This window comes from Phyllobates terribilis, unplaced genomic scaffold (assembly GCF_046119375.1).
Source record: "Phyllobates terribilis strain yellow unplaced genomic scaffold, ASM4611937v1 Scaffold_5__5_contigs__length_657084704, whole genome shotgun sequence".
In the NCBI taxonomy this organism is placed as follows: Eukaryota; Metazoa; Chordata; class Amphibia; order Anura; family Dendrobatidae; genus Phyllobates; species Phyllobates terribilis.
In genome coordinates, this window is record NW_027362765.1 from 322,687,235 (window position 1) to 322,701,101 (window position 13,867).

Consider the following 13,867-nt stretch of genomic DNA (forward strand, 5'->3'; position numbering starts at 1 on the left):
CTTTTTTGTTAAGTATATAATTCCACATGTGGTAATTCATAGTTTTGATGCCTTCAGTGTGAATGTACAATTTTCATAGTCATGAAAATACAGAAAAATCTTTAAATGAGAAGGTGTGTCCAAACTTTTGGTCTGTACTGTATATGTACACTGCTCACAAAAAGTTAGGGATCTTTGTCTTTCGGGTGAAACTTTCAGGATGATCCTAAAATGCACTCTAACCTTTTCAGGTGAACTTAATGTGACCGTCTATAAACTTTTGAATGCACATATCCAACTTTTCAGTGTTTCAGTACGTTTTACTCAACTTGATATTCTACAACAAGGAACTTAATGGCAAAATTCACAACAGGTGTTTGATTTAATCGGGCAATACATTTCGGGGTTTAATTAGAATTGGTATTTAAACAGTCCCCCCTCATCATCCTGTTCATATTTTGACATCATGAGACCAAGACGATACCTAACAATTGATCAACAGTACCTCGCCATTAAGAGGCTTCAAACAGGTTGTTCTCAGACGGAAGTGGCCACTGAGCTTAGAGTGTCAGAGTGTCATCAGCAGGTTGCAACAGAGATACAGACAGACTGGAAGAGTCACAGAAATATGGCAGAGAAGTGGATATCCTATGGACATATCCCACAATGATGACTGGTTCATTGTGAACAATGCCCTTTGGAACCGGATGATGAATGCTACACAACTCCCGGTGCACATTTAACCCCTTTTTGACGAGGGGCGTAATAATATGTACCTGTGACCTGGGCCTTAATAGGTACATATTATTATTTATTATTCTAGCGCCATTTATTCCATGTTGCTTTACATGTAAAAGGGATATACATAGCACAAACAATTACAATTAGTTTTGAACAATACAAGTCGGCGACTGATACAGGAGGAACGAGGACCCTGCCCGCGAGGGTTCACAATCTACAGGGGATGGGTGAGGATAAAGTAGGTGAGGGTAGAGCTGGTCGTGCAGCGAATGGTGAGCAAAGGTTACTGCCGGTTGTAGGCTTGTCAGAAGAGGTGGGATCTTCAGGTTCCTTCCTTTTGAAGGTTTCACGGTAGGCAAGAGTCTGGTGTGTTGAGGTAGAGAGTTCCAGAGTAGGGGGGATGAACGGGAGAAATCTTGTATACGGTTGTGGGAAGAGGAGATAAGGAGAGTAGTGAAGGAGATCTTGTGAGGATCAGAGGTTGCGTTCAGGTAAGTACTGGGAGACTAGGTCAAAGATATATGGAGGAGACAGGTTGTGGATGGATTTATATGCCATGGTTAGGGTTTTGAACTGGAGTCTCTAGGCAATGGGGAGCCAGGGAAGGGATTGACCTGAGAGGAGAGGCCGGGGAATTCCGGGGGGAAAGGTGGATTAGTCGGGCAGCAGAGTTTAGGATAGATTGGAGGGGTGCGAGAGTGGTAGAAGGGAGGCCAAAGAGCTAGAGGTTGCAGTAGTCGAGGAGGGAGATGATGAGGGCGTGCACTAGTGTTTTTCCAGATTCGTGGTTGAGGAATTTGCGGATCCAGGAGATATTTTTGAGTTGAAGTCTGCAGAAAGTGGAAAGGGCTTGGATATGTGGTTTAAAGGAGAGGTTAAGAGTTCATGGTTACCCCGATTCAGCGAGCTTGCAGGACTGGGGAGAGTGGGCAGCCATTGACTTTGATGGATAGGTCAGTTGGGGGGGTTGAGTGAGACGATGGAAAGATGATGAATTCTGTTTTGTCCATGTTAAGTTTTAGAAATCTGTCAGCGAAGAAGTTTGAGATAGCGGACAGACATTGTGGGATTTTGGTTAGTAGGGAGGAGATATTGGGTCCAGAGAGGTAGATCTGTGTGTCATCAGCATAGAGGTGATACTCAAAGCCATGGGACTCTATGAGCTGTCCCAGGCCGAAGGTATAGATGGAGAAGAGCAGGGGTCCTAGGACTGAACCTTGGGGGACACCGACAGATAGGAGGTGGTGTGTGAGTGGGAGACACTGAACGTCTGTCTGTTAAATATGAGGAGATCCAAGATAGGGCCAAGTCTTTGATGCCAAGAGAAGACAGAGTCTGTAGTAAGAGGGAATGGTCTACTGTGTCAGAGGCAGGTAACAGGTCCAGGAGGAGAAGGACAGAGTAGTGTCGCTTGGATTTGGCAGTTAATAGGTCATTGCTGACTTTAGTCAGGGCAGTTTCAGTGGAGTGATGCGGTCGGAAGCCACATTGGAGGCGGTCAAAGAGGGAGCAGAAGGAGAGGTGGGAGGACAGTTCAGAATGGACATGTTGTTCCAGTAGTTTGGAGGCTTAAGGGCGGAGTGATATGGGGCGATAACTAGACAGAGAGGATGGGTCAAGGAATGGCTTTTTGAGGATGGGTGTGATCGAGGCATGCTTGAAGCATGAGGAAAGACACCAGTTGTTAGTGACAGGTTGAAAAGGTGGGTTAGGGTTGGGATGCAGACTGTGGTGAGGTTAGGGATGAGGTGGGACAGGATTGGGTCAAGTTTGCAGATATTGAGGTGTGATTTGGAAAGTAAAGAGGAGAGTTGATCGTCCATAATGGTGGAGAAGCTGGTTTTGGAGGAGGATGGTTGAGTAGTTATGAGGAGGGTTTGTGGGGACTTTAGGCAAAAGCTTTGTCTGATGGTATCAATCTTTTGCTTGAAGAATGAGGAAAAGTCTTTGGCTGACATGAGAGGAGAGGGAGGAGGTGCTGGGGGACGGAAAAGAGAATTGAATGTTTTGAATAGCTGTTTAGGGTTGTGAGACAGGGAGGATATGAGAGATGAGAAGTAGGTTTGTTTTGCTGTGGTGAGTGTGGACTTGAAGGTAGTGAGGGACTGTTTGAATGCGATGAAGTGCTCGTTGGAGTGGGACCTTTTCCCTTTCCGCTCAGCAACCCTGGAGGCCCTTCACACTTCTTAAGTCAGGTTGGTGTGCCAGGGTTGCCTGTTGAGTGGGCGAGCTATGGTATGTGTGAGGGGGTGACTGAATTGAGAGCTGCAGCTGTTGTGGTGTTATATAAAGTGATCGCAGCATTGCGGGAGCAGGCAGAGGTAAGAGAGCCCCTCTTACCTTGGATCGGAGACCCCGCACTGTGTGCGCGGGGTCCCGATCGTTGCCATGGTGACCCGATATTGTCATAACAACATCCGGGTCACCAGGCATCAGGAAGTTAGATAGATCGTGCACGATCTATCTAACTTGTGCCAATGCAGAGCTGACAGCCTGCATAGCACAACGATGCTGCTGCATCCCTATGCTATACAAGCGATCAGTCTGCAAAAAATGAAAGTCCCATAGTGGGACAAAGTATAAAACTAAAAGAAAGTGAAGAAAAAAAAATAAATGAAAAAATAATCCCAAAAAAAATAAAAATATACTGTACCCATAAATAAATATTATTCTGAAAAAACAAAACCAAAGTACACACATTTGGTATCGCCGCTTCCGGAACTGTCCCACTAGTTAACCCCTTTATTAAACACGGTAAAAAAAATTTAAAAAAACGAAGCAAAAAACAATGCTTTATCATCATAACGCCAATCAAAAAATGTAATAAAACACGATCAAAAAGCCGAATGTAAATAAAAATGGTACCGATGAAAACGTCATCTTGTCCCGCAAAAAACAAGCCGCCATACAGCTCCATCAGCCGAAAAATAAAGTTATAGTTCACAAAATAGTGATGCTAAAAATTTTTTTTATATAAAATAGTTTTTGTGTAAAAGCTCCAAAACATAAAAAAAATGTATCTCTGTAAACGTACGGACCCAAAGAATAAAGCTGCCTTATCAATTTTACCACATACGGAACGGCATAAAAAAAGCAATTCCTGAATTGTTGGTTTTTGTTTATTCTGGCTCCCAAAAATCAGAATAGAAAGCGATCAAAAAATGTCATTTGCCCGAAAATGGTACCAATAAAAATGTCAACTTGTCCCGCAAAAAGCAAGCCCTTACGTGACTGTCGGCCAAAATATGGAAAAATGATTGCAAAAATTAGTCTTTGCAAAAAAAAAAAGTGTCTTTTAGTGTGTGACAGCTGCCAAACGTAAAAACCCAATATGAATCTGGTATCGCTGTAGTCGCACCGATCCTCAGAATAAAGTCGTCTAATCACTTATACCGCACGAGGAACGGCGTAAAAAATAAACGCTAGGGTTGGGGTTGGAATTTTTTCAACAGTAAAGAGAAAAAAATGATGACGATATGGAAACTAGTGTTGAGCGTAAGTGCTTGCTACTTGAGTTTACATCGGGTGTTCGGGTATGCACCGAATATCGCGGGTGCTCAAGTGACATGCTCGAGTCTCCGCCCCATATGTTTTGCGGCTGTTACACAGCCCAAAAAAACACGCGGGGATTGCCTGCCATGCACAAGCGATCCCCGCATGTTTTTTTCTTTGGGTGTCTAACAACCGTGAAACATGCGGGGCGGGGACTCGAGCATGTCACGCGAGCACCCACGATACATGGTTCGTACCCGATGCAAACTCAAGTAGCGAGCACTTGCACTCAAGGCTAATGACAACATATTCAATATGATGGCCTGATATCAAATTGTGTGTCGTACCTCTGGGTTCAAACTGTTCACTATACCTCTTGATAAAATCCTTGAGGGGTCTAGTTTCCAAAATGGGGTCACTTGTGGGGAGTTTCCACTGTTTATGCTCATCAGGGGCTCTCCAAACGCAACATGGCGTCCGCTCTCGATTCCAGACAATTTTGCTCCTTCCCTTCTGAACCCTGCTGTGCACCCAAACAGTGTATTTTCCCCACATATGGGGTATCTGCGTACTCGGGAGAAATTGCGCAACAAATTTTGTGGTCCATTTTCTCCTCTTACCCTTGCGAAAATAAAAAAAAATGGGTCTAAAGTAACTTTTTTGTGAAAAAAAGTTAAATGTTCATTGTTTTCTTCCACATTTCAAAAATTCCTGTGAAGCACGTGAAGGGTTAATAAACTTCTTTAATGTGGTTTTGAGCCCCTTGAGGGGTGCAGTTTTTAGAATGGTGTCACTTTTGGGTATATTCTATCATGTAGACCCCTCAAAGTGACTTCAAATGTGATGTGGTCCCTAAAAAAAAAAAAAAATAGTTTTGTAAATTTTGTTGGAAAAATTTGAAATCGCTGATCAACTTTTAATCCTTATAACTTCCTAACAAAAAAATATTTTGGTTACAAAATAGGGCTGATGTAAAGTAGACATGTGGAAAATGTTATTTCTTAACTATCTTGTGTGACATACAGGTGCATATCACAAATTAGAATATCATCAAAAAGCTAGTTTATTTCAGTTCTTCAGTTCAAAAAGTGAAACTCCTATATTATATAGAGTCATTACAAACAGAGTGATCTATTTCAAGTGTTTATTTCTGTTAATGTTAATGATTATGGCTTACAGCCAATGAAAACACAAAAGTCATTATCTCAGTAAATTAGAATATTTTAGAACTTTAGAACACCAGCTTGAAAAATTATTTTAAAATCCAAAATGTTGGCCTTCTGAAATGTATGTTCAGTAAATGCACTCAATACTTGGTCGGGGCTCCATTTGCATCAATTACTGCATCAATACGGCATGGCATGGAGGCGATCAGCCTGTAGCATTACTGAGGCGTTATGGAAGCCCAGGTTGTTTTGATAGCAGCCTTCAGCTCGTCTGCATTGTTGGGTCTGGTGTCTCATCTTCCTCTGGACAATACCGCATTGATTCTCTATGGGGTTAAGGTCAGGCGAGTTTGCTGGCCAATCAAGCACAGTATTGTTTTTAAACCAGGTATTGGTACTTTTGGCAGTGTGAACAGGTGCCAAGTCCTGCTGGACAATGAAATTTCCATTTCCAAAAAGCTTGTCGGCAGAGGGAAGCATGAAGTGCTCTAAAATTTCCTGGTAGACGGCTGCGCTGACTTTGGCCTTGATAAAACACAGTGGACCTACACCAGCAGATGACATGGCTCCCCAAACCATCACTGATTGTGGTAACTTCACACTAGACCTCAAGCAGCTTGGATTGTGGCCTCTCCACTCTTCCTCCAGACTCTGGGACCTTGATTTCCAAATGAAAATTGGAACTCTGGGACCTTGTGATGTGTGTCAATGACCGCCTTCTGGACATCTGTCAAGTTAGCAGTCTTGCCCATGATTGTGGAGCATGCTGAAACAGACTAAGGGATCTTTTTAAATGTGTAAGAAGCCTTTGCAGGTGTTTTTTGTTAATTATTTTAATTTACTGAGATAATGACTTTTGTGTTTTCATTGGCTGTAAGCCATAATCATCAACATTCACAGAAATAAACACTTGAAATAGATCACACTGTTTGTAATGAATATATAATTTATGACTTTCACTTTTTGAATTGAAGAACTGAAATAAATTAACTTTTTGATGATATTCTAATTTTGTGAGATGCACCTGTATCTCTGATTTAAGGGCATGAAAATTCAAAGTTTGAAAATTTCGACATTTTCGCCAAATCTCCGACCTTTTCACTAAGTAACGCAAGTCATATCGAAGAAATTTTATCACCATCATGAAGTACAATATGTCACAAAAAAACAGTCTCAGAATTAGGTGGATCCGTTAAAGCGTTCCACAGTTATTACCTCATAAAGTGACAGTGGTCAGAATTGTAAAAATTGGCCTGGTCATTAACTTGCAAACCACCTTTCGGGGGTAAAGTGAGGTGAGAAGCACCCAAGTGTCATGTCAGACCATTCAATTCTGTTTATATCAACGTGGCCTGTGAGCTAGATGACCTGCAACGGTACCTGACTACACCACCAGGCACTACACCACCAGGAACGGCTGCTGGAGACTGGGGTACCTCAAATAGAGTGGCCTGCACTTTCTCCAGAACTGAATCCCATAGAAAACCAATGGGATCAGCTGAGTCACCGTGTAGAGACTCGTAACGCTGTACCCCAGAACCGCAATGACTTTAGGGCTGCCCTTCAAGAAGAGTGGGATGCCATGCCTCAGCAGACAATAAACTCAACTTGTGAACAGCATGAGACATTGTTTTCAAGCTGTAATTGATGCTCAACGCCACATGACAAGTTATTCAGACATTGACATTTTTAGATGGGTATATCCACCACGCTTGTTGGTTTTTGTTTCAATAAAATGCCCTACTTTCATGATAAAATATCACTGTAGCGTGAACTTCTTTCGTTTTCCATAAATCTCACCTGAAAGCCAAATAACCCTGGTATATCAGGATAACTGATGTAAAATGCCCCAATGAGGTCTAATGCATTCATGCATTTTTTGATAAATGTGTGTAAATGGTAATACGAGCATAATGCAGTCACATTTTTTGCATAGGTATGAAGACCTCAGATCCTAGGGCTTCAAAGACATCTATACAACTTTTGGATAAAGGGGTTGTCAGAGCTGCTGTGTTCCGGCAGCATCCGAGAACTTCCTGCGGCCGCCGGTAACAGCTGACCAGTGAGAGTGCTCTGTGTCACACCCCACCGATTTAGATCCTGATGGCCTATGCTAAGGGTAGGCCATCAATAAAAAAGTAGTGGCCAACCCCTTTTAAGATGATTGAACTCACAGTTGGACGTGGAACTGCCGTCACATTATATTCTGCTATTTTATTTCTCAGGTTGCATTTTTCATTGATAAGGGGAAAGTAACACTTAATTTTCAATCCATAAATATCCATAAGCCGTAACAGAGGAATGGTGCAATTATGAGAAAAGATGCTCCGTGAAGAACACCACCACTCTGGCACTCTGTTGCTGCCTGTAGCCGTTACAAAATAGTGTGACAGAGCGCTGTTGTGCCGCTACATACAGTTTACATCCTGCTGCTGCTGGAGCTCGTAGCAGATGATCCATGGGGGTGATGGATGTTATACCCTCACTGATCTGATATTCATGACCTATTCTAATGATAGTATCCATAGTGTTAAAAATTTCTTTTAAGGTTTTTAGTTATATAATGATCTGTTATTTTCTTTTGGTTATGACAGGAAAACATTTCCTCTTTTATTGAGGTAATAGCTACTTTATCTTGTTACACAAGAACAAATATCTTGTGTGAAAAACTTTCAATAAGAATGTTAATAAAAAGATTCACAATAACATTTTAAAAGTATTTTTTTTTCCAGCAGATGACTGCGCCAGGAACCCAGAAGGACATTTTATTTTATTTCCAGGTAATAAAACAGAAGATCCTTATATCAATCAAGATAAATCTAGAGAACGCCATACTGCCCCCAAATTACCCCCTGCTCTTCGCAGCAGAGAGTCGTGGGAAATAGTCCCCTGTTCTGAGTGCCGGAGAAATTTTACAAAGAACTTGAATCTTTCTCTGGACAAGAGAACTTCTAGTGATGAGCCATCGTATTCATGTTCACAATGTGGGAACTGTTTAATCCAAAAATCTACTGATGTTGACAATCACACAGACGAGAAGCTATTTTTATGTTTAGAGTGTGGGAAATATTTTTCACGTAAGCATCACCTAGAGAGACATCAGTTAATTCACACAGGGGAGAAACCATTTTCATGTGAACATTGTGGAAAATGTTTTACACGCAAACATCATCTTGAAACACATCAGAGAATTCATACAGGGGAAAAGCCATATTCATGTTTAGAGTGTGGTAGAAGTTTTGCACAGAAGTCAGTTCTTAATGAACATGAGAAAATTCACACAGGAGAGAAACCATTTTCATGTTCAGAATGTGGAAAAAAATTTGCTCAGAAGTCCGTCCTTGTTGAACATCAGAGAACTCACACAGGAGAGAAACCATTTTCATGCGTGGAATGTGGGAAACGGTTTACTCGGAAAGCAACTCTTGTTGAACATCATAGAATACATATACTGGGGAAACCATTTTCATGTTTGGAATGTGGGAAAAAGTTTGCCCACAAATCAATTCTTGTTACCCATCAGAGAATTCACACAAAAGAGAAGCCATTTTCATGCTCAGAATGTGGGAGACTTTTTTCACGGAAATCTGTTTTAATTGAGCATCAGAGAATCCACACTGGGGAGAAGCCATATTCATGTTTGCAATGTGGGTCCGGTTTTACCCATAAATCCTCTTTTAATAAACACCAACGTATCCACAAAGTGGAGAATTCGTTCATCTATTTATAGTGTCTGAAATGTTTATGCATTAAACCAGTTGTCATACATATTCCTTTTTAGAGCATTTATTTATTAAAGAAATATTCCAGCAAAAAATGCATGTAAAATGTGCTACTTAGGCTATTCTTAAAGAATACTTAATAATGCAGAATGTTTTTTGTGTATGCCTCATGTTACTTGATCTCTCATATCAGGGGTGTCTGACATCTTGAACCCTTCTTCACCTCGGATATGGTTCCCCTAATATGGACTGCATTTCCCATGATGCCAAAGTATCCTCACATTGCTCTTGTTCCTGTCTACTGGCAGCCATTAATAAAGCTGCTCATGTATACATCTGTGTCTCCGATGTGTATACAGCAGAATCTGTGTATTTTATGAGATGTATACAGCACTCTGTGTATCCTATGTGATGTATACAGCAAAGTATATGTGTACCATATTTAATATATACAGCAGAGCCTCAGTGTATTTTATGAGATGTATACAGCAGTCTGTGTATCCTATATGATATATGCTACAGAGCCTCAGTGTATCTATCCTATGTGCTGTATATAGCAGCATTTCAGTGTATCCTATTTGATGTATACAGCAGTCTTGGAGTATGATATAAAGCAGAAATAATACACCAGGTTTATTAAACTAATACAAAAACGTTGTTGCTCTTAGCAACCAATCACAGCGTAGCTTTCATTTTACGATAGAGCGGCTTTCACTTTATAGTCTATGGTTCTTTTCTGCCCTTGACTAGTCACAGCACAGCTTTTTTTTTTCTTGAAAGCTGCTCTATGATTGGTTACTATGGGCAGCAAAGACTGGTTGGGTTTTTTTAGACCGTTTCATAAGCCTTCACCTATACTTTTAGCTGCATGGGAGGACATACAGACGGACAGGGAGGGGGAGAATCTGAGCTGTCAGGAAGGAACTGATGAGTGATTGACATCTTGTAGTTCTCAATCAGAGACTGACTTCCTGTCTACACTCTAGCGCATGTACTGGACTGATTAGCGTGCTGGGGTCACATGACCCAACTTCCCATAACGAAGGGAGAGGAGATGGATAGAGGTAACTGAGGTGGGATTAAATAAATTACAATATTAATGGTGAGCATTATATATGCCAATAATGCTGGAGTGCTTCAAGTATGGTTGTTGTATCTTTTGTAGAAATCAATTTAATATTCTAAAATAAAGATATTTTTATATTTGTGAGAGTTTATATTTTTATAACATTGTATTCCATATGAATTGTAGCAACTTAATTTACTGGCTTTTTGTACATGCCAACAGAAGGGTTTTTCTGATTGGACGGGTGCTAATTAACTAGTTTATATAATTATCTCATCACTTTGAAATGGAAAAAATGGGAGCGGTTGGTAAAATTACCATGTGGGAGTCTATTGGGCCGACCTGCAAGACTGACCGTAGACATTGCATTTTTTTTAGAAATTGTGTTATAGAAATGCAATAACTAATATTAACTAGAGACCATAGCCAACCCTCTGGAATGGCTACACCACTCGCAAGTTAGCAAGGCGAGCATTTGAAGATGCTTTGTTACATTAGGCATAACTTATTTTTTCACAAATGCCCAGGAGAATTTAGAAAATGAGAATATATGTGCACCTCTTCAGCACTGCACTTGCATTTTCACTTTCACTGTATTCTACAGTTTTTGGCCTGGTATCTAGCTGCACCATGGTGCTGAAAGCATTAATCTTTCTTGTGTTGTAGTAGAGCTGATGTTTTTAAAGTTGTCTCTGCTTGGCATTGGCTGGATGCACAGTCCAGTGGTAAACATGGGATGCCAACAGTACATCATCTTTGATGTGCTCCCAACCAACATGTCCTGAGTAAGGTGGTGGTGCCACCAGCATGTTCTGGTGTAATCCAGCCATTGCTTCACTGTATATGAACAGCTGCACATGTCCGCCTTTCACAGTCTGAGTACGGACTTTGGTTTTCAGACTGCAATCTCTGAACTGGTCATGGGTCTACTGACCTGAACTAATGCCAAAGACTGTGAAATCATCCCTAGGGTATGCTTCTGGAATAGAGAAACTAGCTGCCAACAAATGCCAATGTGTATTGAATCATTCCAATCCTGGACTTGAGCAATTCAACCTGGTGGTAACAGGTGCTCACCAAAATAGATAGATGAATAGAATAAAATAGAGAAAATAGCGGCACTTACCGGATCTTTTAAAATCCAAAGTCTTTATTTAACGACACAATAAAATGGGCTGCAGAGAGGGGGAGAGCATATCTGGAGGATGACGGCCGTTTCCCGCTAGCCTGCGCTTCAGATTACCTGCACCCGTTAAAGCGCAGGCTAGCGCAATATTCATCCCTAGGGTATGTGCACACATTGAGCAAAAACCAGTGTGTTGGCAGGAAAGCACTGCGCAAAATAGTCTTGTTGACATGCTGCAGATTTAATAAAATGCTTTTGTTCATATCTGTAAGGAAAAACTAAGCAGTGTGTGCATGAGATTTCAGAAATCTCCATAACTTTGCTGGTACTGTAAAACACTGCGTTTTATTCCTGTGGAAATAACGCAGTGTGTGAACAAGCCTTTATACAGTTTTCTGAATTGCTATTAAAGTCTTTAATTAATTTTTATTATTGCATGTACAAGGTTTTCGGTGATCACTACATAAATAAGTGAGGATTCTACAGAACGTACTTTGAAGACAGATTGTTGTGATTTCAATTTGTTTCATTAGTAAATAAATATTGTGGTACTTAGCACAACATCCTAGAATGTCTTGTCAAAGCTTTTCAGTATGAATGTTATAGATTGACTATATGTTTTAGAAAAACACAAAATAATAAAATTGTTTTCTCCCCAGCAGATGACTTCACCATAGACATGAAGAGACATCTCCTTTTACCTTCAAATTATGGAGTAGAAGACAATAGTGACTATGATAAATCTGGAAAACTTACCATTGATCCAAATATAGCTTTACTTCTTCAAAGCAGAGAACCATTATCTGATCATTGTGATCGCAACAAACCCTCCTTTGATCAAAATGTAGGTCTCAACAGAGGAAAACTATTTCCATGTTCTGATTGTGGTAAACTTTTTAAGCACAACTCAAGCCTTTCTATACACAAGAGAACGCACAATGATGAGCGGCCATATTCATGTTCTGAATGTGGGAAATGTTTTACCCAAAAATCAGTTCTTGTTGAACATGCAAGAATTCACACGGGGGAGAAACCGTTTTCATGTATGGAATGCGGGAGATGCTTTGCCCAAAGATCCGCTCTTGTTAAACATCAGAGAACACATACAGGAGAAAAGCCATATCCATGTCTGGAATGTGGGAAATGTTTTACACAGAAATCTTCTCTGGTTAAACATCAAAGAAGTCACACAGGACACAAACCGTTTTCATGTTCAGAATGTGGAAAATGTTTTACCCATAAATCAGATCTTATCAGACATGAGCGAACTCATGCAGGAGAGAAACCATTTTCATGTTCAGATTATGGAAAATGTTTTACTCATAAATCAGACTTTGTTAACCAGAGAATACAAAAAGGAGAGAAACCATTTTCTTGCTCGTAATGTGGAAAAAATGTTTACCCTAAATAAGATGTGAATAAACATTAGTAAATTTAGAGATGTTGAGCAATTTTTTAGTTTTCAATGTGGGAAATGTAGAATTCTTATAAGGGCATCTGCGAGTAAAATAATTATATATTTTTGGCATATGCTATTAAGAATGGTTGTTTTCTTCATGAACTTGAATTTACACACTTTCTCTATTATGCTGACTCCTTAAAGGGAATCTGTCAGTAGGATCAAACCTCCTAATCCATCTATATGGGCGTGTAGGTCATAGGAATCTGAATAAAATGATAATTTGCTATGTCTAATCCGATGTCTTCGTCCTGAGAAATCCACATTTTTCTTATATGTAATGGATCTGTTAAGATCTATGGGCCAGACATAGTTCTCCATGAGAATTTGCCTCTAGTGCCTATTTTAAATTAAATGGGGAGTTAACAGTGTGTTGTGTAATGGCTGATGGCCTGCTTTCTTGATCTCACTGCAGAGTTGTGCGTGATTATAAGTGACACATCTGCTGGCTCCTCTCAGCTTCAGCTTCCGCTTCCATCCCACAGGCAGGCAGTGTTGCAACACAGCAAAGCTGTGAGAGCTGTTTGTAATAAGACAAAGTTTAGTTCTACTGTTCTGTATCAGTTACTTGTCTCAAACAGGTAATGCCCCCTTTCATTTGCAATAAGCTCTGGAGGTAGGTTCTCATGCAGATCAGTATCCCACCCATTGATCTCAGCAGCTCATTTTCATATAGAAGAACGACGTGGATTGCTCTGGAATAAGACATCGGATCTCAGATATCAAGGTATCAGTTTATTAAGCTTTCTATGATCTACAGTGGCTTGCCAAAGTGTTCACCCCCCCTTGGCTTTTTATCTACACTGCTCAAAAAATAAAGGGAACACTTAAACAACAGAATATAGCTCCAAGTGAATCAAACATCTGTGAAATCAAACTGTCCACTTAGGAAGCAACACTGATTGACAATCAATTTCACATGCTGTTGTGCTAATGGAATAGACAATAGATGGAAATTATTGGCAATTATCAAGACACCCTCAATAAAGGAGTGGTTCTGCAGGTGGGGACCACAGACCACATCTCAGTACCAATGCTTTCTGGCTGATGTTTTGGTCATTTTTGAATGTTGGTTGTGCTTTCACACTCGTGATAGCATGAGACGGACTCTACAAC

The 13,867-nt window shown here is 40.5% G+C and overlaps 1 protein-coding gene across 1 annotated transcript in view; it reads left to right on the plus strand.

Moving 5' to 3' along the window:
- LOC141271558 (uncharacterized) overlaps nt 1-12,725 on the plus strand; it is a 59,658-nt gene extending 46,933 nt beyond the window's left edge. The window contains exons 7-8 of the mRNA XM_073681608.1: nt 8,111-9,092; nt 11,917-12,725. Of these exons, the coding sequence (XP_073537709.1) occupies nt 8,111-9,092; nt 11,917-12,676 (1,742 nt within the window). The 3' untranslated portion in view covers nt 12,677-12,725. The remainder of the gene's footprint in view (nt 1-8,110; nt 9,093-11,916) is intronic.
- The last annotated feature ends 1,142 nt before the right edge of the window (nt 12,726-13,867 follow it).